This window comes from Lepidochelys olivacea (genome assembly GCF_965140295.1).
Source record: "Lepidochelys olivacea isolate rLepOli2 genome assembly, chromosome: 4".
NCBI classification, from domain to species: Eukaryota; Metazoa; Chordata; order Testudines; family Cheloniidae; genus Lepidochelys; species Lepidochelys olivacea.
Window position 1 is genome coordinate 143,994,917 of NC_140414.1, and position 22,957 is coordinate 144,017,873.

A 22,957-nucleotide genomic window follows, 5' to 3' on the forward strand; every position below is an offset into this window, starting at 1 on the left:
ACCCTGCTACTTGCTATTCCCACCCACTGCTCGGTGACAAACCAACCCTGCTGTGGCCCCAACTAAATCAAGACTAAATCATGTCACCCGCCAACCCAGTCCATCTAAGGACAGGGAATTCAACACACCTTGTCTGAAGCCCCCGTAGGCTGTGTGAGGGACTGTACCAAATTCAGCCACTTGTCCTGTCCAGGCCTGATCGCACTCCCATCAAAGGCAATGAGCGTTTCGCCATGACTTCCATGTGAGCTGGACCGGGGCGCAGATGATCAGAGCTCTCTCACTTAGAGCACCCTGCTCCTGTAGCTCTGGGCCATACGTCAGGCAGCCCATAGGGGAAATAATCCCCGCCCCAGAGAATAAACCCCACACAGCTGCTAGAACAAAGCCAGACTCACCATGAATCTGGATCCCAAAGTTCACTGGACTCGGGAGTCCTGGACTAAATTCTCACTTCACTTTACGAAAGTGGAGGAGTATCATTATGCCCACTCTACAGATGGGGAAACTGAGGCGCGGGGCGGTGACCTGCCCAAGGTCACGAAGCAGGTCAGTGACAGAGTTGGGAACAGAACCAGGGGCTTCCGACTCCTGTCCCTTGCTTTAACTACCATCTCCCGTCAAGCTGCGGCACAGCCAGTGAGGATAATTTGAAGGCCAGCTGCCGTGCGGTACAAGGAAGGCAGATACGCACGAGGCAGAAGGATGGAGTGAGACACCATCGGAAGGGCAGGAACGCCTGAGGCAGGCTGTGTGGGGAGACCAGATGGGGGAGCGGGAGGAGAACGGGGGCAGGAGGAAAGCAGCTGCCTTCTGCTGCGTGTTTCTCTTTCCCTGGGATGGGAGGTGCCGTATCCCGTCCAAGAGACACAAGCAGCCGTGTGCTGCTCACATTCCTAACAATACATGCGTCAGCCCCACTGCCAGGGAAAACAGGTCACCCCAGCTCCTCACACAAGCAGGCCCATGGCGAGCCATGTTGGGAGGGGAGGGTGTCCAGTTATCAGCCTCGGGGGGCCTACGTCTGCACATCGGGGCCCAACATTTCAAAGCAGGCACCCTCAGTGCACAGCTGTCTGGGGGCTGAACTGTGCCCACTCGCGGGGGACTTGGGGAGACGGGGCAGAGCTGCCCCTGAGAGAACTGCACCCACAGTGGAGGGAAAACTAGCTCCGCGGGATCTGCATGGGCCCAGCAAAGCAAACCTGAGCTTCGGGGAACACGCTTTCCGCTGACCTGGCATCCCGATGTCCTCAGACCACAGCCCGAGCCCGGAGGAGCCTGCCTCCAGCAGCCTGGCCCAGGAAGGGAGGAGAAGCAGGGTTCCATGGGTCTGGAGAAACCATGCTCTGGGCCAGCTTTGTGATTTGGGGTGTGGGAGATGAGTGGGAGACAGATACCCTGAGGACAGGCTGCTTAGACTATCACACGTTAGAGATGGAGGGATGGTGCCCTGGTGACAGAATATCTTAAAGTGGGGTTGTGGGATCACTGGAGAAAAAAAGAGAGAGAAAAAGAAAAAGAAAAAGGCTTAATATTGAGGCTCTAACCTCCCGGGGCGATAGATTCGATTCCGATAGATGGGTAGGCTGAAAGAACAAAAGCCTAAATGACAGCAAGGGCGTGGTGGATGGGGCAGACTCGCTGGCTCCTCTGAAGCCTGTAGCCCCATCTCCCCTGGCCACAGAACCGTGGCTGTAACCACAGTTCAAGCCTGGTGCCAGACAAGCTGGTTTCCAACACCACGTTTGGCCGGTAGGAGTGTGTGGGTGGGATTTACGATCACCTCCGCCCGTAGAGAAACGGACCTGAATGCGTTGGACGTGAGGTGCACTGGGGCTCCAGCGTGGTTTTTAAATATCTTTAGTTCAGCCTGGCCCCTACTAATGCTGCCTGGCCAGACAGCAATGGCTTTGTGCCACCGGCTGCTAAACGGAGCTCGCCACTGAAATCAATGGGGCTTGAAACCAGACAGCAGGATCCAGGCTTGTAACAGAATCCAGTTTTGTTTTTAGATGGCAGTGTGGTCCTGGGGGAAGGTCTGGGAGGCCGGAGTCCTGGTTTCTCTTCCTGGCTCTGCCACTGACCTTCTGTGTGGCCCTGGGCGAGTCACTTCCCCCTCTCTGTGCCTCAGTTTCCCCACACACACACCTTTTGTCTGGCTTGCCTTTGGGGCAGAGACTCTCTCTCGCTCTGGGTTTGTACAACACCTAGCACAATGGGACCCTGATCCCAGTTATGCCCCCTGGGCTTTCCTGTCATACCAGTAATAATAAACCAAGTTTTTAAGCCTGGTTCTTTAGTCAGCACAAGGCTGGCTGCCCAGCAGGCATCCAGCAACAGCGCTGTGGTCTGGCTATTGAGGTATTTAGACTGAGCTCCCCTGCCCTGGAATCTGTGCCCATAACACCAGGCAACTTGCAGAATCGGTGCAGCAGGCTTTCTGCGAGGGATTGAATTTCCCTCTGGTTCCATCCATCCACCCGCTTCCTTTCACTAAGACAGCTTCACTTCAGGGCTGTTTGCCCAGCCTGTCGGTGGGAGCCTAAAGAGAGGGACTCCGTCTGTTAAATCAAGCTGTCTTTCCTACACCCACCTCTTCCCCAGTTTGGGCGAGGTTAGCTGACAGGCGACCTTCACAGTGCCATGCCAGAGTGCAGGTAAGGGATACATGGCAAAGGGCACTGTGCCCACCTCTGGGGTGGAATGGGGCTGCTAATCAACAGAGCCCAGAAATTTAGGACAGGATGTGAAAAGCAGAGAGCTGGTCAAAAAGCAAAACAAACAGGAGAGGGAATTTAGTGAAATTTTTCCCCCCTATGTTTCCTCTGTTTTACAAAATGTGGCGTGTTTCTTTCTTTCTTTCTTACTTTTAGAGTTGGTTAAAAGCTCAGGGGGAGATGTCACAAAATTTGTAAGTGTTTTCCCTGCGTTGTTTGAATTGCAAAGTTTGAAATGCTGAGGAGACGTTTTAGGTTCGAAAGCCATCGTCAGCCATCTGCAGAAGAATATAGCACCTAAGGTCTGGGAGTTAGGCAGACAGAATGAAAAGGGAATCTAGCCAGGAGAGCAGAGTTCCCAGCACTACGCAGACAAGACATGAAAAGAGCAGCTCTGGGTAAGGAGACTGTCGGTCTAAGGGGCTTGGATGGCCCCTGTGACAGTCGGATCTGACAGTCTTTAATGCATGTATCCTCACAACACCCCAGTGCGGTGGTGAAGTGAGCTGGAGCACTCACACCCTTTGAGAATCTGTGCGGTAAACCAGCCACAGCCCTCGGAGGCTCCCGAAGAGGAGGCCCCCCAACAGAACAGCCATGTCAGCCTTGTGGAACTACACGGGCAGGGTGTGCTGTCCGGTGGTCACAGGAGGTGTCTGGGAGTCAGGACTCCTGGGTTCCATTCCCGCCGCTACACTCGCCAGCTTTGCTTCAAGTCGCTCAATCGCTGAGTGCCTATTTCCATTCCCACAGCGCGTGTTGGTTTATGGGTGTTTCCATGGGCACTGCCTCAGGGCGGGAGTCGAGCAGCTCCCCGACACGAACAGAGTCAGACGGGGACAGTGAGCCGACCTGAAGTCATTAATGACCGTTCAATGCCCAAGAACCCAGCTGGGAGGGGTTTATACTATTACTTTAGGGGATCCCCTAGTCTCTGGTTGCCATAAGCAACCCCCAATAAAGCAGGACTCCTGAAACCAGAGTAATACGGCAGCTTCTCAAAGAGCACGCAAGCAAATAGCGACAGTCACGTCCCACAGAAATCTCCACAAACCATACACATCCTGCACTGTGGCCCTGATGGAAGCCTGAGTATGCATCTATGGGACTTATCTAGCCCTCCCAAACACCCCTGGGAGGCAGTACTATTATCCCCATGATAGAGGGGGGGAAACTGAGGCACAGAGAGGCTAAGTGAGTCACCCAAGGTGAAGGCTGTTGGAGAGCAAGGAACTGAACCCCTGTCTCCCAAGTGCCGGGTTAGAGCTCTGGCCATTGGACCATCCTTCTTCTCTATGGTTTGACTTGTATTGTGACTTATAGTGAAGGGGTGACCCTCACAGCCAGTGCTGTCCTCCATTCTTACCAGCCTGCACCCCTAGAGGGTCACCAGATCCCATCTGGAGGCGATAGGATACAAGCTGGTGAGAGGGAGGAGGTGTGAGAGGTGGAGTGTCGCAGATTAGTGCAGTGCTGGTGAAAGATGCTGGCGGCAGGGATTCTAGAGAGATAGAGGCCAGATTCTCAGCTGGTGTAAATCAGCAAGCTCCAGTGATTTCAATGATCCTGATTTACACCTGCTAAGGACAGTCTCTTCCATTAACGACTGGGCAGACATGACAACTACCTGACCTCTGCATTTGCCCAGCTCCTCTCATCCCACAAGACCCCAAAGCGCTGTACAACCATGAAGCTGTCCAGCTAGCTCTCTAGATACTCATCATGATGTCTGACCACCCCACAACATTCCCTGAGTCCAGATGGGCTGTCTAGGCACGCATCGTAAAAATCTCTCTGTTCCACCCCCTTCCCCAGATTAGGTACAAGCGCTACACAGGTATCACTTTGACCACCATAGAAATGCAGCCACCTCTGGGGTGGATCACGGCAGCTGTTTAACAGTAGCACCACACGATAGTTTGGGACAGGAAGTGAAGAATGCCATATCGTACAGGGGGGCTATAGACAGGTAGAATGTAATAACCTGAGCTGGATGGAATTTGCTTGGGACAAACACGCCCAGGCTTGCAAAAAGAGCCACCGGACACTCAATGCCCACAACGGGACAGATCCTGAGCTTTATAGGTCATTCAAGGGACGGCGCCGCCAGGAGCACATCACCCCGAGCCAGGCGCTGGGCGAGCGCTGACTCAGAGGGAAGGAGTCACCACACCACTGCAAAACCTCTGCCGTTGGCAATGCTGGGCACCCTACTCACGGTGTAGTTGGGAGACAGCGTCACCGGCTGCCCGCCGGCTGAGTAGTGAGTCTCGGTGTAGTCCGGCGACAGCAGCCTGCTGGGAGAGAACAAGAGAACCCGGTGAGCAGTCCCAGGTCTTCCTAGCCCCTCCTTATTTTACTGCCTAAGAGGGGCAAGGACTAGCCAGTAAAAGGTGCGGGCTGGAGGATCCGATCTAGGGCCTTTCTGCTCCCGGCGAGTGCAGACCAGGTCAGGAGTGACCGACACCCAGGGCCACCTGACGGCTGCTTGGCGGCCAATGTGCGTCCACGGCTCAGAAAACACGGCCGTTGCTGGCACTGACGGCCGCCTGGCCAGTCAGGCTGGGCTGGAGGCTCCCGTCTCGGCCCGGTGGTGGCCGCCCCTGGCACAGGCTGGGCCGCGGGAGCTTCAGTGGAGGGTTGCCCGGCCGCTGCTCTGGCTGCACCGGTCCTGTGGCTCTACCGAGAGCCTCAACGCAGATTCCTTCCCTGGAGGCCCCTCCCGCTGGGCACGTGGCGTTGGCATGGCGCCCCTCCCGCCGAATCCCAGCGCCGCCGTCCCGGCAGGCAGACGCCCCAAGGGACTGCACACAGACACGTCCCCGGACGCACACATGTGAAGATCCACACAACACACCGAGGCCACAACCGCAGCCGTACACGCAGACACACGCCTCTGTGCGTGCCCTCACCTCGCTACGTGTTCGCACAACTAGACACACCCAGGCAAACGGGAGGGGAGCTGGAAGGGGTCAATCGGGGAGCAGCGGGGCAGGCAGGGGTAGGCTGGTAGAGGAGAGCCGGGCCTGGGGAAGGGGAGAGGGCTAGGGGAGCCTAGAGCGCATAAGCCAAACCCTGAGCCCCTGCCCCAGTGCTGTTGTCTTGGAAACTGAGGCAGCCACACAGAGGGAGCCATTCAAAACCAAGGCTGTGGGCTTCCCTGTCCCCCCCCCCCCCCCCGGCCCCAATCATCGTTAGCCCAGAGAGGGGCGCGGACCCGGGGCCTGCTCACAGACATGCCTGGCGTGGAGAGGAGCGCGGCTCGGCCCCAGGGTTGGCTGCTGACTGGACCCCGCTCCCCTGCCTCTCTGGCTCTGGGATTAGGAGACATACGTTGAGCATGGATCACAACCTCTGGCTTCTTTCCAAAGGCCTCTGAGCCAGAAGTGCTTTGCCCCCTTCTGGCCTCCCCTCGGGTTCCCATCTCAGCACAGGCTGTCTGCTGATGGGACACTCCCATAACGTCCTTGGGGGGATGGAGGCAAGGGGAACGGAGATCCGGGCCGCTGGGCCAGATCTGAGGCGGGAGGGCAGTGGGGAAGTGGCAGGGTCCTGCTGCTCCAGCAGTAGGGAAGGAGGGGGTGATCCCACCCCAGAGCTGGAGAAACGGGGCAGGAACTCAGAGGGAGCTGCAGAGAAGGGGCTGTCTGGGTTTTAACTCCTAAGGCCAGAGGGGATTTCAGAACTAACTCCAGGGAAGCTGGACTTCCTACAATTCCTCCACCCACCCACATACCTGCCACCCGTCCCTGACCAATGCAGGCCTGGGCTGACGATTGTCAAGGATGCCCAAATCCAAATCTGCCTGCCCCCCTTCTTTGGGAGCTGCCGGACCTGGGGCACGACAGACTCAGGTAGGCTTATGCTGGGGGCCACGTGGGATGAGTCAGGAGAAATAAAACAAAACACAGTCAGAGTCAGTGAGGTCTCTTTCCTGAGGCATAGTATTTAGAGCGAGAGGTCCCAACAAGAAAACTCCCCGATGCCATGGCCTGGGGCGTGAAGCTCACCCCTTCCCCAATTTTCATTCCTCCAGTAGTCTCCCCAGGGGCAAGATCTCCACCACAGGGCCCGGGCGGAGTTTGAACCCAGCACCAAAGCACAAACCTCTACCACTTAAGTTACAGGAACAATGCCCTTAGCTGGCAGCAGAAGTAGGCTATTACCCTCTACCTGCGGAGGGGGATGTGGGGGGGGATATGCAGCCCAGGCCTCTGACACAAACAGCCAAATTTACAGCCCTGCCAAGGAGCAGAAGAGAGAAGCTGAGCTGGAGTTAACCCCTTGATTGCCATGGATCCGCCGCTGCCAGGCATGAAATATCACTGAGGCAGCAGCATCAGCCGGCAAGGTTTGCAGTAGGGCATCACGGTGCGTTTGTCCCTGCGAACGCGCTCTGCACAGCAGAGGGGCGGGAGGGTGGGACTCAAACAAGAAAACAACCCCCAACGTGCAGAGGGAGCCAAACATTTACATATCACTGGGGTAGGGGGGAGAGAAGAAAACTTTTCAGAGCCTCAGAACAAAACCAGGATCCGAGTTTTGGGTGGGGGAGGGGGCCTGGGGGTCGGCTCACTCCCCGTCTCTGTGATACCGGCAGGGTAGAGGGAGGGGCCTGTGTGCAGGACCCAGCCCCCCGCTGACAAGCAGTCTGCAGAAGTGGCATGTTTCAAAGCAGAAGGAGGGTCCAGTGCTTAGGGCACTAGCTAGGCCTTGGGAGACCTGGGTTCATTGCCCTGCTTTGCCACAGACCTCCCGGGTGACCCTGGGCAAGTCACCTCGCCTCACCTGCAGAGGGAGGCGTGAGGCGAAAGCCCATAAAGTCTGTGAGGCACTGAGACACTACCCTGACAGCAGCTTTCTACGCCCCTGAGCCAGAAGAAGCTGGTTCTGAGAAGCAGCAAAACTCCCCAGCCCATACACCCCCCCCCCAATGAGTCACTTTCCCACAGCTGCCTGCGATCTCTCAGCAGCCCTGCAACTGCGACACACCCAGCCCCGCGCTGACAAACAGCTTCCTGCTGTTTGAACAGACGACAAGACTCGGGAACAGAGACAGAATGTCTTAAAACCCCGAGCGAAGGCGGCGTTTGCCTCTTTCGGGGGGCTCCTGCGTGGGGCAGGACGGGCGTCTCCGGGAGCGAAGTGAAGGGGGTTAGACAGGAATGACCCCACTGGAGGTGGGAGAGCAAAGATGGCCAAGTTCCTCCCCTTGCAGCCTACAGGCCAGAGCTCCTCGGAGGAGCTCCAAGCCTGGAGAGGAGCCAGCCAGGGTGGTCCAAGCTGGAGGGAGCGTGGTGGGAGGAATGGGATGAGCTTGAGCAAAATTGCTAATGGCCCTGCCTGTTAGCCTGGGGAATCATCTCTCCAGGACATGGAGGCCCCATCTCATGGGGCACTTAGACCAGGCTGCAGAATACGCTCTGATGTGCCACACTGCTCTGGCCACAGCACTGTCATCCTGCAGGACCCCCGAGGGCTGCACAAGCTCTGTGCACATGGACCCACTTACTCTAGCAGTGGAATCCGCCCCTTGTGCACCAGTCTCCGCTTCCATTTCAGAAACACCCTCTAGCCCTCCTGGCTTCGAAGGAACCTTGGCAATGTGACCCAATGATGCCTGCCTGAGTGTGCAGAGAGCCTGAAACCATCAAAGAGGTTTGAACTGAGAGCCGAAGAGGGCAGTCTGAATATTAACCCTGTGAGCTATTTCACCACCAATCAGTTTGGCAGAAACATCCAGCTACCGTGCTATGCCCACAATCCCAAACTGCCTCTCCAGGTGCCAAAAGCCCCATCTGCCTCTCACCTAGCGACCCAAACCTCCAGCATCCCTCCAGCCATTTCTGGGATGCAGCCACACATGGTCCATGGAAAAGTCTTTGGCATCCAAAACTGCAGCTGTGGGGACAATGAGTGAGCTGAATTCAGCAACAGGATAAATGACCCAGGAGCTGCTGTGCTGATCTCACAATATGAATTTTTGTATCTCAACAAACATCTGGATTTGAATGAAAACAAAACTACTGCAGAATCGAGGGCTCTTGCCACAGAATTCAGCTTGTTGCTGAGTACATGGGGCCTTGGCCTGGCCCCAAACACATAAATTACGTTCTCCACCACTGAAATGCAGCCACCTCTGGGGGAGCTGTGACGTGGTCAGCCAGGGCGCATCCACACTACTCGAAGACAGCAGGCAGCTCGCCAGAAGCCCTGCAGGATTTCTAGCGTGCAGAGAGAAGAGCCAGGGTTAAGATCTCCTCTGAAAGAGCCACGCAGAGCCGTTGGCACAGAACCAGGCTCGCCGAGGAGGTCGGAGATGACTCTGCAGGGGGCTGAATGTTTGTTTCCCAGGAATCCAGGGAGCCGGAATCTCCTGCTTCGGCCACTGAGTAATTCTCTCGGGCTCAGAGATAACTTTCATGCACTGGCTGCAATGGGGGAGAGACTAGAGAGCTCCCGAGATCCTCCCCATCTCTGGGATTCAGATAGAAGATGCCGACGGACGCCCATCCTCCCCTAGGCGTGCTGGCAGGAGGCAGCTCGCTGCACCCACCCAGAGGATGGGGGAGGACGTGGTCTGGAGACTCCTCCAGGGTGGCAGTGACTCACCCTCTCGGGCAGCAGGAAGGAATTGAGGCGGGTGCTAGGAAAAGGCTCCAACATGCAAGAGCAATTGGGTATTGGGCAGGGCCCTCAGGGGAGGCAGCGGAGGAGCCCCGGCTACGGAGGCTGGAGAGCAGGGGGAGACGCAAGGAGCAACACTCCGCGGCGCCGGGCTCCGGCCCAAGTGGTCCTCCCGGCGGGGCCCTGCCCGTGTGTGGTGACCGCCATCGGGCAGCGCTATGAACAGTGACCATTGCACAGTAACAGGGGACGGGAGACAAGGGCAACCATCACGTTGTGGCAGGAGACGTGAACCCAGAGCGCGTGCGTCTCCTGGCCTGCTTCCATTCATCCCCCTCCCCCTGTAGCAGCCACTCCTCTCCTTCACTTCTGCCCTCCCCCACCTTCCTCCTGCCTCTTCCACCTTTGTCCTGGGCCCTTCCCTCTGCTCTGACAGGCTGGACCCAACGCACCGGGGCTCTCCAAGGATGGCAGGGAGCTAAGCTCTCACGAGTCACAGCCACAACACATCCCCAAACGAAGGGCGATCCATGAGGAGTTCCCATCCAGACCCTCTACCATGGTGCTGGGCACCTGGGACACATCCTAACGAGGATGATGCTATTTAAGGGCCCAGTCCCACAGAGTGAGTTCAGTGGTAGCTGAGGGGACCCAGCACCTTTGAGGATCAGACCCTGAGGGCTAGATCCCCAGCGGGTGTAAATCAGTGCAGTTCCACCAAAGTCAATGGAGCTGCACTGATTTACATCTGCTGAAGACCTCGCCCAAAATCCATAGGTTACTTCCATGCCCTTGGGCCCCACCTGGTCTATTTTATACCACAGTAAAAGAGGGAAAAGCAGAAAGAGAAAAAAACAAACAGCAGCAAAAAATAGCAGCCAACCTTTTCCCTCGCTCCCGGTTTCTTATTTTGCAACCAGCTGAGTTGTAACAAGTACTTGTGGATTCTGGGACCACCCACTCCTCGCCTGCCCCACCCCTGCCTGGGCCAATCAGCTGGCATTGACCAAGCTGTGGCTTCCCACCTCATGCACCGCCTGGCAATTAAAAGGGAGCTAAAATCAGGCAGTGTGACCTTTAGTGCCCCACGTGTCAAGAGCGGGGGCCGTGCTCTTCTCTCGTTGGGGGAGCATAGGAGTAACTCCACTGTCTTCGGTTAGTGCAGCTTTACCCCAGTGTAACTAGAGCCAAGTGCAGTCCAGAGCATGGGGGCGAGATTTAAACAGAGACGATTTCTTGGCGACAGGAACGTCTGCCATCAAAAAGGACGTGATGTTCTTCCCAAACCGTCCACGAGAGCCCCACCAAAATTTAGCCACTTATGGGGTGGAGGGCAGCAGAGATAGGGGACATTTTGGCCGAGTACAGCAAAGCAAACCCCTATGGTTATGAAAGTTTCCTGAGATCTTTAATGCCCACAAAGACAAACAAGACTTTAGCCCGCCTGTGGACCTGCTTGATATTCTTTATGACCTTTACTCTCCCTCCCCTTTCACCCATTGAGTCCAGTGGCCAGCCCCAAAATCATGGGTACCTCCGATCTCCTTGGATCCATCCCACTTCCTGTCCCTCTGACTCACAGGACAATGAAACGGTCCCAGATTTGTGCTGGATATCACAATGCTGTCAGCACTAATCACTCCAGAGGGAACAAGCTAGTACATGCAGTGTTCAGTGGGTGCCTGGCATTTAAAGCAAAGCTCCTGATACCAACACCGCTCAGGGTCACAATCCCGTTCGGCAGGGAGAGAATTAAGAACCACCACTGTCATGATCCCACTCCACAGCACCTCTGCACAGGGCTGGAGATCCCCAGATGTCTGGCGATCCCTTGTCCTAGCACGGGGAAAGCAGCCCTAGTGACCACGGCTGGACAGTGCTTCGCTCTGAAGTTCCCAGTAAGAACTCCATAGCTACAGCTGCCACCAGCCACCCATTGTCCCATCAGACCATAGGCGCCGACTCCGTGGGAGCTCCAGGGCTGGAGCACCCACGGGGAAAAATCAGTGGGTGCTCTGCACCCATCAGCAGCCAAGCTCTCTCCTCCCACCCCCACCCCACCTCCTCTTCCGCCTCCTCCCCTGAGCGATCCGCACCCTCGCTCCTCTGCCTACCTCCCAGCGCTTCCCGCCTGGCCGACGCCAAACAGCTGTTTGGCGGCATGCTTGGAAAGAGGAGGAGGAGAGGGAACGTAGCGCGCTCAGGGGAGGTGGTGGGGCCAGGGCGGGGTTTTGGGGAAGGGGTTGGAATGGGGTAGGGCAGGGGCGGAGCTGGGGCAGAGAGGGGTCGAGCACCCACCGGTGGCAGCAAAAGTCAGCACCTATGCATCAGACAGTCCAAGCCACTTTGATCATGAGAACGTCGCTTGAGCTCTTTTCCCTGGACACATGATCCTTGAAAGGCTGTTGAAGCTCTACGGGGTAATTATCCTGTGTCCTCTGACAGCACCCGTCATGCGAAGCTCTCAAGCCACGGTACAACAAATGAAGGCTCGGGGTCTCGGAGGTAGCATGGTTATCCACCGCATAGACTGGCGAGCCGAGGCGCAGAAACATGAAAACACATGACGCTAAGGCCATAAAGCGATTCAATGGCAAAGGCCAGGAACAGAACTCAGAATTCTCATTTCCCAGTGCTCTGCTCTAGCCACCGGACAATACTGCCTGGGATTGCAACAGCCCCTACCCCAAGTCTGCACTAGACACCGAATCTAGGGCCTTCAGCACCTGAGGCCCAGCCCTCCGGAGCTAAAGGAGTAACTCCATTAGCCAGCAGCAGTAGAAGGCTGTTAGGACACTGAGCAAGTGCGCTACGCAATGTGCGTAAATCACTAACATACTTTCATTCATTCACCTAGTATAATGCTAATGGGCAAACGCTACGAAAGCTGCTTTGAAAAGTCGATGCAATATATGCATCCATCTCTCCCTATGGCCTGGCAGCCCTGAGAGGGAAGGGATTGGTGGCCTGTTTCCAGTGAAGTAATTCATCTGAGGCCAGCTCCTGAGAGGATTTGACCTCATGAAGGAGGGGCATGGCGGTACTGCACTGGTGCAAATGAGATATTGTTTCCACAACAACTTTCACAGTGTTTAGCCACTGGGTTGCCGTATGCAAAGTGGGCTGCCAGACAACTGGCTGAATTACCTCAATCAGGGTCCTACCTCTGCAAAAAGACCTTTTCCCTTTGCAATCAAAATGGGAAACTTCAAACAAAAAAAGCCTGAAGAAGTCTCCCATGAGCTTTCCCTCATGTTTTTCTGGCAAACAGCATCTTAGCCCTCTCACCTTTCATTTTTCTATTTAGGACAGGATTCAATCCCCTTCTTTTCCCTTGCTCAAGGAGAATCACAAACACGATTTTTAAAAAAAGTATTAATTAAAAGGTTTACAATTCCTGACCATGAATGTGTACATGGTAGATAGACGGGGGCCAGATCCCCAGCTAGTGTAAATTGACCTTGCCCCACCAAAGTCAATGCCACTGTGTTGATTTAAACCTGCAGGGCCCAAGAACTGCACACGCGTTTACAACAAGCTGGTGAAGTCCGTCCATCTTCTACTTCCCCCGGCAGGGCTGTGTTCAGGGCTCAGCACCTCCCTTTCGCTTGCTGATGAGATCACAAACGTCTACAGCTTCCTCTGTGGTTTTAAAAGCGAAGGAAGCTGGCAGGTTTGGGAGCAGAGATGCAGCTCCAGGAACTCAAGACAAGAGGAAACCCTCAGTGCCACCTTTACTATCTCTGGATATAGAAAACAGGGGGCTGGATGGGGGAAATGAGGCTACACACGTTACAGGTCAACAGCCCCAAGCCAGCTCATCCTTGCTCTTACCGGGTCTGATCCAAAGCACTTGGAAGTCAATAGGAGCCTCTCCACTGACTTCCGATCAGACCCATGGTTCCCATGGTGTTATTAGAAGCCCTTAAGGGGGGGGAAGGACGGGCGCGTGCACGCACATATATCCTTGTAGTGTATCGGATAGACAAACCCCTCACCCGCATGCTCACAACGCTCTGGAACAGCTGCCTTCATACAGTATCAGCAAGGTCTGAACCTGGGACATTCACCACCACAGCACAGACCTCCATCACTTGAGCTACAGGAATAGTCCCTTTAGCCAGCAGCAGTAGTAAGCTGTCATCACCTATGGGACCAGTGGTAGAGGGAGAAGTGACACACACCTTCCCAGAGTGTTGTGCCATTGTCCCTTCATGAATGCAAACACATGCATAGTCTTGTGCTCCTCCCTCCCTGCTCCCAGGGACACCAGAACCTTTGCACACACCTTACATGCATGAGCACAAACTCTCTTGCACATCCATCTCCTTGCATGCACCGCCATGCTTTCTCCCCTGCTGGGAAACTCCGCTGTTCTCTGCTCAGAGCCAGCATCATTACTCATCAGACTTCTTCAGTGGTCAGCATTTTTCAACAAGAGCGAGCTCTGGTTTCCTTCTGGCTTGTCCCTCGTTACCCAAAGCAGCCAGATGGCTGCAAACGAGCCTGGCTTCCAAACGTTTATGCCCTGATGCTAACAAGGGAAGAACAGGAGGGCTGGGGTTCCATCCAAGGGCTGGCAAACAGGGCACATCAAATTAAGCCAGAATGAAATTTAAACCGGTCTCCACACACTGCTCTCTCTCTCTCTCTGTCTATGAATTGTTCATGTTGTAATAAGAGGAGTGGAGGAGACACATGGGAGGGTTGGGAAGAGACTGATTTTTACCCCATACCCCATCACAGACATTGGTCAGGGCTATAAAGGTTATAACCCATCTCAAGACCAAGGCCAGTACCCACTGCTTCCCAGCACTCCAGTTATGTACTGTGACAAAGCTCTGTCCTTGCCTCCGTGGCTCCCGCGTTTCCTGGCGGATTTCACTAGCCTCAGATATTCACTGTGACCCTCCACGTAACCCTTCTCTCTCTAGAAAGAAGGGTCATCATAAGCCAGCTAGGGAGGTGAGGAGAAGTTATCCTTCCTTGTACAATCTCTGTTGTCTCCCAGTCTCAGTGATTAATCAGGGGGCAAAGGGTGTGTGTGGGGGAACCCGGGCCCACCCTCTACTCCGGGCTCCAGCCCAGGGACCATAATAGTATCAGCTATGGTAGCTGACCTTTTAGAAACATGACATGTACAATTCCCTGGGCTACTTCCCCCACAGCAGCCCTCACTTCCTCAAGCTCCACTTCACCCTTACCTCAGGGCCTCCTTCCTTGTGCCTGATATGGTGTGTACTACTCAGCCTCTCCAACAGCGCAGCTTCCTCCCACAGCTCCTGACGTGCACACCCACCTGACTAACTGGGAGGCTTTTAACTAGTTTCAGGCAGCCCCTGATTGGCTTCAGGTGTCCCAATCAACCTAGCCTTCTCCCTGCCTTCTGGAAAGTTCTTAATTGGCCCCAGGTGTCTTACCTGACCTGGAGCAGCTGCCATTTCACTTATCCTGGTACCAGGGATTTGTTTAGCCTGGAGCTAATATATCTATCTCCCACTACTTTTTCATAGTCATCTGGCCTTGCCACATCACAGTACATAAATGTACCCTGGTATGTGTCACTCGCCTTGTACTGCATCGGGCTATGGGAGTAGGGACCGGTGTTAAAACTGGGGTTCTACTGATCTTAAGATCCAAATAACCAAATGCAGTTTGCACAATGCTCCACAATTGCTCAGTTTCCCAGGGGCCTCCCCTTCCTGGGGCCATGCCCTCCTTCCCCACTCTGTCCCCTCTAACCTCTTGGGCAGAGCGCCTGACCCGGGATAGGGCACGGCCTGCAAGCAACAGGGTGCTGAGGTGTGAAGCCTGAGTTGAAACCAGTATTGGATGCGGGGTCGGGGGGGAGACACGGGGACGGCACTCCGCATAGAACGAATACTAAACTTTTTTATGCTGCTGCCGCCAACTCCCCCTGCGCTCGCTGCCCCAGAAGGCATCGCCCTGCAGGCGAGAACCCTCGATCAGCGGGGGCCCCGCAGGCTGGCTCAATGCCCCGCTGCTTCCCAGGGGCGGTGACGTGCCAACACGGGTGCACCCGCAGCAAACCCCGGGCCAGCATCAGGCTGTTCGGGAGCAGACAGAGAGAAACCCAAGGCAGCCTCCTGGCTATGCTGGAAGTCCCCGCCGCGGCAGAGTGTGGAGAGAGAGAAGAGCCAGGCAGCACGTGGTGCTAGTGAAAACCCTGCAGATTCAAGCCCTGTCTAGCTACAGACCATGCACGATTGGAACCGGTGCCTGGGAGGGGGAGGACACGTGACCTTTCTCAACCAGTTAGGTCATCCCCGAGGCCCCTTCAGTCAGTATTTCTGTGGTTAACTCTCCCTGCCCCGTAACAGTGATAGCACTGGCCTAGGACTTTCAGCTCCTGAGCTGGGCTTTCCTCTGGGCGCTGAGTGAGCTATGGGCTGTATGGCTCAGTGGGGCTCGCTCTCTCCTCTTCATTTGTTGCCCTTCGTGACCCTCCCTCTCCTGGGCCCGGAGCCAGCACAGGCAGGGATGCCGGGAGAGCACTTCAGCTTATGCTCTCACCTGTTCGAACCTGGCTACCCACGTCAGCACCAATCAAAGGCCGATGAGTCTGGGTAACGCAGGTCGGGTGAGAGGATCACAAGGGGCCCTTGGAACCCCAGCCAGCCCTGCAGATCCAACACACCAAGGAAGGGGCCACAGAACAAAGGGCCCAGCCGGGCCGGGGTCAGATTTCATGAATGGGCCTGCAAATGGCTTTCCCTATCTTTTGCCCAGGCAGGTAGATGTAAGGTGACAGCAGGTCCAGCCGGAAGTGAGAGGAGGCGACCCATACAAACACTGCTACGTAGGAACTGGGCCTGCTCCTCCTGCCGCTGACATCAGTGTAAATCCGGAGCAGCTCCGCTGAGGTCAGAAGATACACGCCGGTAGAAGAGTAGAACCAGAGAGAGGAGAATCAGGGCTAAGCAAGAGCCAGACTCTCCGCTGGTGTGAATCAGCAAAGACCCACTGACACCAGAGCAAAGGGAGAAGAGCCAGAGACTCCCCAAAATCCACTAGGGATGTTGCTATTGATTTAACATGGAAGGAGCTCGGATACTACCATGATGGGCAGCCGCGTAGAACCCGAAGACAGACAGACAGACAGACTGATTCACACCAGCTGGGCACCTGGCTTGTTGCATTGCGCGAGGGGAGGTACAGAGCTTGGCACGACATTGTGCCTTCCTGGCCAGCGAGAACACCGACATGCCCAGACTGTGACGAGGTGCTGGGGCATGAATGTGTCCTGCGCCCGCCCCAGCCGGGGGAAGATGCCACCCCAGGAGTCCTTGTCCAGATCCCACCCAGAGGTTAGGAAAAGACAAAGGAATGAGCACAGGCCCCTGCTAGGATTATGATGCCTGAAACATTCTCTCTCTCCCCCGTCCCTCTCTTCTTGGTTACTTTGGAGAGCGCGCGTTTCTTCATTTCATTTGGTTTCCAAAATCAAGTCTACCCTTCCAAATACTTCCTGCCTAGGCCAGGCTCCAAGCTAAATACGATGTCGAGCAGGGCTGCTGGCAGGAAAGGGCCGTAGCGTCGTCTCCTGCGATTTTTTTGATCGGCGCGGACGCAGCGTGTAGAAGAAACAACATTCCAGATCCCCGGCCCGAGGAGGGTTTCAGGCCACAGGCTACGGAGAAAGGATGCTGCCAGCCCCAGCACAAATCCAAACCAGCTCCGAGCGGAGGAGAGGCAGCGACACCGACGGACCAGGCTCGTTAACGCTGGAGCTGGGTGCAAACAAGCACACGGGAGAGTCATGTCAGGTCAGGCGGACACTGGCTGCTGGTAGAGCCATCAGGATTTTCCCCTCGTGGTCCTGCCTTTGCTGGTGCGATCTCACCCGGACCAGGAGGGGCCCGCAGAACAGCGCCGGGGAGGCTTCGAAGCCCCCAGCACGGGTCTAACAGTCCCGCTCCACCGGGGGCCCAGCGAGGCGCTTTTGAAAATCCCACCCCTTGGCATCTTGAAACGCTACCCGGGGCCTGCACGCTGCCACTCTGGCGAGCTGGCCTCATGGCCGTCTGACAGTCCCATGTGGAGATCAGTCCATGCTGCCACAAGCCACGAACTCCACCCTTCCCTGCTGGTCCTGCTGAACGTGCCCAAAACATCCTTAGTCTGGTCCCCTCGTTATGCTCCCTGCGCCTGCCCGTTCCAGCTGGGATCCAGGGCAGAGGAACGAGATGCTGCACAGGAAAGGCCACTGCGGCAGCATTTCCAAAGAGAGCCAGGAATCCCAGAGGGAAAGCCTTTTCCTGGGAGATTTCTAGTCCAATATCCAGACCTAACAGTCTGAGCTAACGCTCAGAGATGCTGGGGAAATGTTGCACATCAACGCAATACACTTCACATGCTGCACAGATTCCTGGGTGTTTAGCTGCAAGGACCCTCCAGATCTTTGTCCATCACTGTTTAGGACCAGAGGGTGATGGAGAGTCGTACATTAGCTAAGGGGTGGGGGCCGAGGGAGGGAGAAAGGGAGGGGTGGGTGTGGGACATGGAAAAGAGAGAGATTAACTCCTACCACGAGATGCACAATTCCCCAGCTGGCTCAGGGAGGTTGCTATCGGCAGGAAGCTCACAGGGTTGGTACTTCCCTTGCAGGACAGAAATCGTACTATTGACTCAGTAGGGGAAGGTGAAATCACCCCATTCACACGCACAGGGCCCAGGACACGACAGCACTGCGGCCGGCGGGGGACCCCGCCCCGGGAAACGCCCACCTCGCTCCCACGGCCCGCACCGAGGCCGACGCGCTCTTCAGGGAGAACATTCCACTTGCTGCTCGGCGATCGGGAGGGAGGCCTAGGACCAACGTCCTGCAGCCTGTTGCCCACGGGACCCAGGGGCGAGAGGAATTCTACGGCGGGGAGACGCCTCGGGAGCATCTCAGCCCAGTGGTGGGGACGCAGGTGGTGACTCGCCCCACTCTGGGTGTCAGGGAGGCAGGAGAGACACATCGGCCCAGTGCTAATGCTGAGGGCAGCTCATGGCGGAAACCACAGAAGGGAAAGCCCTGGTCAGGCTGTGGAGCCTGTTCCCCCCCAGCAAAGCAGCCTGGCTTCCCGTGTTTGGCTGGTCCAGTTTTAAACGCCCCCAGCGATGGAGCGTCTGTCACGGCCCTTGGGCCGGCTGCCTCCCAGCCTAGCCGTCAAGTGCTTTGTGGTGCTGGGGTGGAACGTGCTCTCCCGGCACGCTCAGATCCGCCGCGAGCCGGCATTACACACGAGGTTAGAGCTTCCTCTGGTTAATTACGACCCCAAGCAATGCCCCAGCTCACGCCCCTCGGTACGCACTGCAGCCACCCCCAAGGAAAGCGCCCAGGCACCCTCGCGATTTAGGTGCTCATCGGACCCCCATCGGGGCCTTATCCTCCCTACTGCTCTGATACTCGCTAGTGGAAATCAGCACTTGAGCTTTTGACCAGAGGCCCAGTGCAGGGAGTAACTGGTTCACCGTCCCCGTCTCCAGCTAGGGAAAGGCTGACGCTCAGATCACCCGGTATCTCCACGCGGCAAAAGCCGTGAATGGCTCGCCGGCCCGAGGGAGCTGGATGCCAGCTAGCACGGGCAGCAGCAGTGAAGCCAGAGCAGGCTAGCGAGCCGAGTACGTACTCGGGGCCTGGGCCAGGGCAGAGCTACCCACCCGGAAACCTGAGCTGTGCTGCTTTGACTGCTCCTATGCCCGCGCCAGCTGGATTCCTGCCAGGGTGAAACTCCAGACGATTCCCATGCCCGTGGTCTCTAACCACTGGACCACAATTTTTCATGACATCTGTCTCCCCATCCCTAAGGTTATGTCTTACTCTCCTCTTATTCCAGCTTCCCTCCCCACGTGGGCTACTTCTGCTGCCACAGTGCGTCCCTTGCCCTCTTCCCAGGCCAAGATACCACCGAGCATCAGCAAATGTCATGCTTCAGGGCGCAGGCCGATGGCCTGCGGGGTCAGGAAGGAATGCCTCCCTCAGCCCACCCTGCTCCAGTAGAGCAACCAATTGTATTTGACAGGGGAACAGTGCGCCCTCCATTGAAGCCATAGGTACTGGCCACTGCTGTAGGTGGGATCCTGGACCCGGGCAGGTGGATGGAGGGTCTGGACCAGGTTGGCGGTAAGAGGGAGGCTAGATGGACGAACGGTCAGTATGGAAGGCAGTTGGATACTATGTTAGGGCTCAGGATGGGGCAGAGAGAGAACAAGATTTCTTGGCCCAGGGCCTTGGTTCATGCACCAAGAGGCGGCAGGCCGAGCCTGGTTCGTGCGCCAGGCAGTGGGATATGGAACCAGATGGCCCAATTCACCACAGCAGTTCTTACTGCTTCTCTGCTCCCTTCACAACTCCCCTCCTGCTCACCAGACCCTGCTCCCCAACATCCTTCTCTCGGGGCTTCTCTAACCCCAGACCCCTCTCCCTGGGCATCTTTCACAGCTTGATCCAACGGGAGCTTTGCCCCTTCGCTGTTGCATTTAGGAGGGAAGCTGAAAACGCTCTCTCTGGCCTGAACTTTCACTGGTTTCACTCCCTGCCAGGGCACAGCCCATCTGCAAACAAATCCCTGTCCCAGCGGGGCCCCTGGCACCGCTGACCCCCCTGCCCGCCAGCGAGAGCCCCAGGAGCCTGGCAGCCTCCAGCCGCAGAAACCAAAACAGTCTGGCGGGCTCTCCTCCACCGAGCTCCATGCAGAGTCCAAAGAGCTCAGCTTCCATCAGCAGGCAACTCGTCAGGACCGCTCCGCACCAGTTACTCAGCCAGCACAGGGTCAGAGGGGGGACAGGGAACGGAGTCACTGGGATGCTCACAGGGCCAGGCATTTCCACAGACCGGCGGGGGAAGCCAGCTCTGCATGGGAGGAAGAGGGGGCATGTGGTTACAGAACTGACTGGGACTCCAGAGACCTCAGTTCAAGTCCCTGCTCTGCTGCAGAGCGGTCCCTGTGCCCCTTTGGCAAGTCACTTAGCCTCATCTGTGCCTCAGTTCCCCCAGCAGTGCAATAGGGTTACCAGCACTGCCCCACTGGAAGGCTAACTTGACTGATATGAGCAGGGCCCACAGACACTGCAGTGCTGGGCGCACCACGGAGATCAAGAGGTTAACGGTTTTCACAGCTGTTTTGAATTCCAAAATGGCAGGAGGAAGGAAATCAATCAAAGCAGATGAGTTCTGAGAGACCCTACAGTAACAAGCCACGGTGCTCAGCCCCGTCCCTGCGAGCAAGCCTGTAAAAACAAACCAGTGTGGACGGATGAACAACCCTGTAGGAACAACGGACGGCACACAGCCCAGCCCCCACCAACCCCCTGAGAAGAACCAACAGGCCAGCCCTGGCGCGCCCCCCAACAATACCAAAGCAACCCGCAGCTTAGGAACTGCTGTGTTCTGGCTGTGAGTCACTGAGAAACCCCGGTGAGCCGGCAGCGGCTCACTCTCCCAGCTCTCGCAAGTCGCCCCGTCTACAGGGCGAGTGCAGCTTGCCTGAGAGCAGGCACGTGCCCACGTGTCTGAGCGGGGGCGTATGGGAATGCCCAGCCCCCTGGCAGCGTGCGTGGTCGTCCACGCTCAGCGCATAACATGCCACATGAATCCGGCTCACGCCGGCTTCCCGCTGCGCGAATGACTGCACCGGGGCAGGGCAATGACGCCTCCGGCATGCGTTTGCACCAGCACTGCAGGGAGGGAGTGTGCCAGGCGAGAGACACGTTCCAGGCTGGCAGGAGACTGGGCAGGGGAAAGAGGGAGGGAGCCGATGGGCAGGTGAACCAGGGAGCGGACAGTCAACAGCGTTGGTGGCTGAGCGGCGACACAAGGGTGTGACAATCTACGAGACAGGGTCATGCTTGGGGCAACACTGAGATGATTCCTTGCACAGCCAGGTGGTCCATGCAGACACCCCCACCCCGGACACCTGCTGCACACATCCAGGGCCAACCCTGCAGCTAGAGTCCTGCAGAGCCCCCCGTGTCCCAAGGTGGATACTTACTGGTTCCTTTCCAGTGCCAGGATGAGCTCCCTGCCCTCAGCAGTCACGGCCACATCCCCCCTGGCGGGTGCTGGCACCTGTGGAAGGAGAGCAAGGGAGGAATGGGGTCACAAGGGAAAGCTGGGGAGACAGGGCAAACTGCTGCACAGCTCTGCCTCCATTGCCAGCTCTCCCCAGGCCAGGAGATCTGCAGGGTGGGGAATCTGGGAACGGGCCATGCCCAGCTCCCCCACGTAACAAACCCTCCTGATGCAGCCAATGAACAGATCCGCCCCGCACCTGGGCAGCCGGGTCTAGAACCCTGCTCCAGCTGCTGCAAAAAGGCAGGCCCTGCCCACCCGAGCTAACAGAGATCTCCCCTAGGCAGAGCGTCGGCACCAGTAGTAGCCTCTCGGCGGGTATCCCAAGAGAGGGATGTGACCTCATACGCTGCCCTCTAACGTGGGTTCCTCCCAGAGCAGATCTGGTCGCCGGGATCCCTAGAGAGTGGCATGGCCTCTCCCTGGAAGCGGTGGAGGCTCTGTTGCCGGGAGCGTTAAGAGCACTGGAGAAGGGATGGGGTCTCAGCCCAGGGGGCACAACCAAGTGTCAGGGGGTCACGACCGCCGCCTGTTTTTATCGATTGGCACGTGGGCAGACGGTGTGGAAAGGCCATCCTGCATTCCCAGGTGATGGGCTGGCTGGCTGACTTCACAGGCCTTCCCCCCATGCTGCTGAACCCCCAGGCTGTGCTGGCCCTGCTCTTGTGTTCGGCAGCTCACGCTGTCCGACTGCCTGCACACTCTGCCTCTGCTGGGTCCTCCCCACCCCCGGGTCCAGCTTCCGGACGGGCAGCATGCCAGGGCCCCCAGAAAGCAAGGGAAAGGCTGAGATACCCTCCCCGTGCCTCCGTCTCGGTGACGCTGCTTCTCACCCCAGCCCAGACGCCGAACTCGTCCTTAACGCAGCTCTGCCTCCGTAACGCTGCCAGGATCTGGGCTCTGGCTCCCCTGAAATCCCCGCTTGGGTCCTCGCCGCTTCCCACCTGGACACCTGCAACCCCTACCCCAAGGTCGCTCTCCAGCCCCTCCTCTGTCAGGCCAGGGCGGCCTGTTCTCCGGCTCCCGGTCGCCGTGACCACTGCCTCTGTCACCGACGCTGGGCTCCTCCCCCAGCCCGGATCCAGCTCAACCACCCCCGTCATGGATTTGCCTCACCCACCGGAGGAAAACGAGAGACAAAGAACATCTGAGATGTGGATGCATGACCACTCTCTGCAGAGACACGCATGCGTGCAAGAATGAATTGGAAACATCCCAGAGAATACACAAAGGGACGAGACGGGATCCCCGCCCCAGATCGGAAATGGGACATCCCTTCCCCAGGGACAAAAATAGTTCCTAGTGTTTGCTCCGCAGTAACACCAACCACGATCCAGGCCCAGCTGTGCTAGGAAGGGACCGTCCCTGCCCCAAAGAACTGAACTGAAAGCGGCCAGGGTTATTACCCCGCCAGGCAGATGGGGACCTGAGGCAGAGATACTAAGGGCCTGTCCAAGAACGCACAGGGAGTCTGTTGCAGAGCAGTGAATTGACCCCTGCCTCTAAAAGTCACAGTCCAACTCCCTAACCA

General features: G+C 56.9%; 1 protein-coding gene across 3 annotated transcripts in view; it reads right to left on the bottom strand.

The window, feature by feature from the left end:
* ADAM33 (ADAM metallopeptidase domain 33) overlaps positions 1-22,957 on the bottom strand; it is a 77,548-nt gene that overhangs the window by 32,547 nt on the left and 22,044 nt on the right. For 2 of the 3 annotated variants that reach the window (XM_084626548.1, XM_084626546.1), the window contains exons 3-4: positions 21,347-21,423; positions 4,939-5,017 (exon numbers count right to left, since the gene is read on the bottom strand). In XM_084626548.1, coding sequence (XP_084482674.1) covers positions 4,939-5,017; positions 21,347-21,423 — 156 coding nt within the window. The remainder of the gene's footprint in view (positions 1-4,938; positions 5,018-21,346; positions 21,424-22,957) is intronic. The other variant, XM_084626547.1, reaches the window with a different exon arrangement.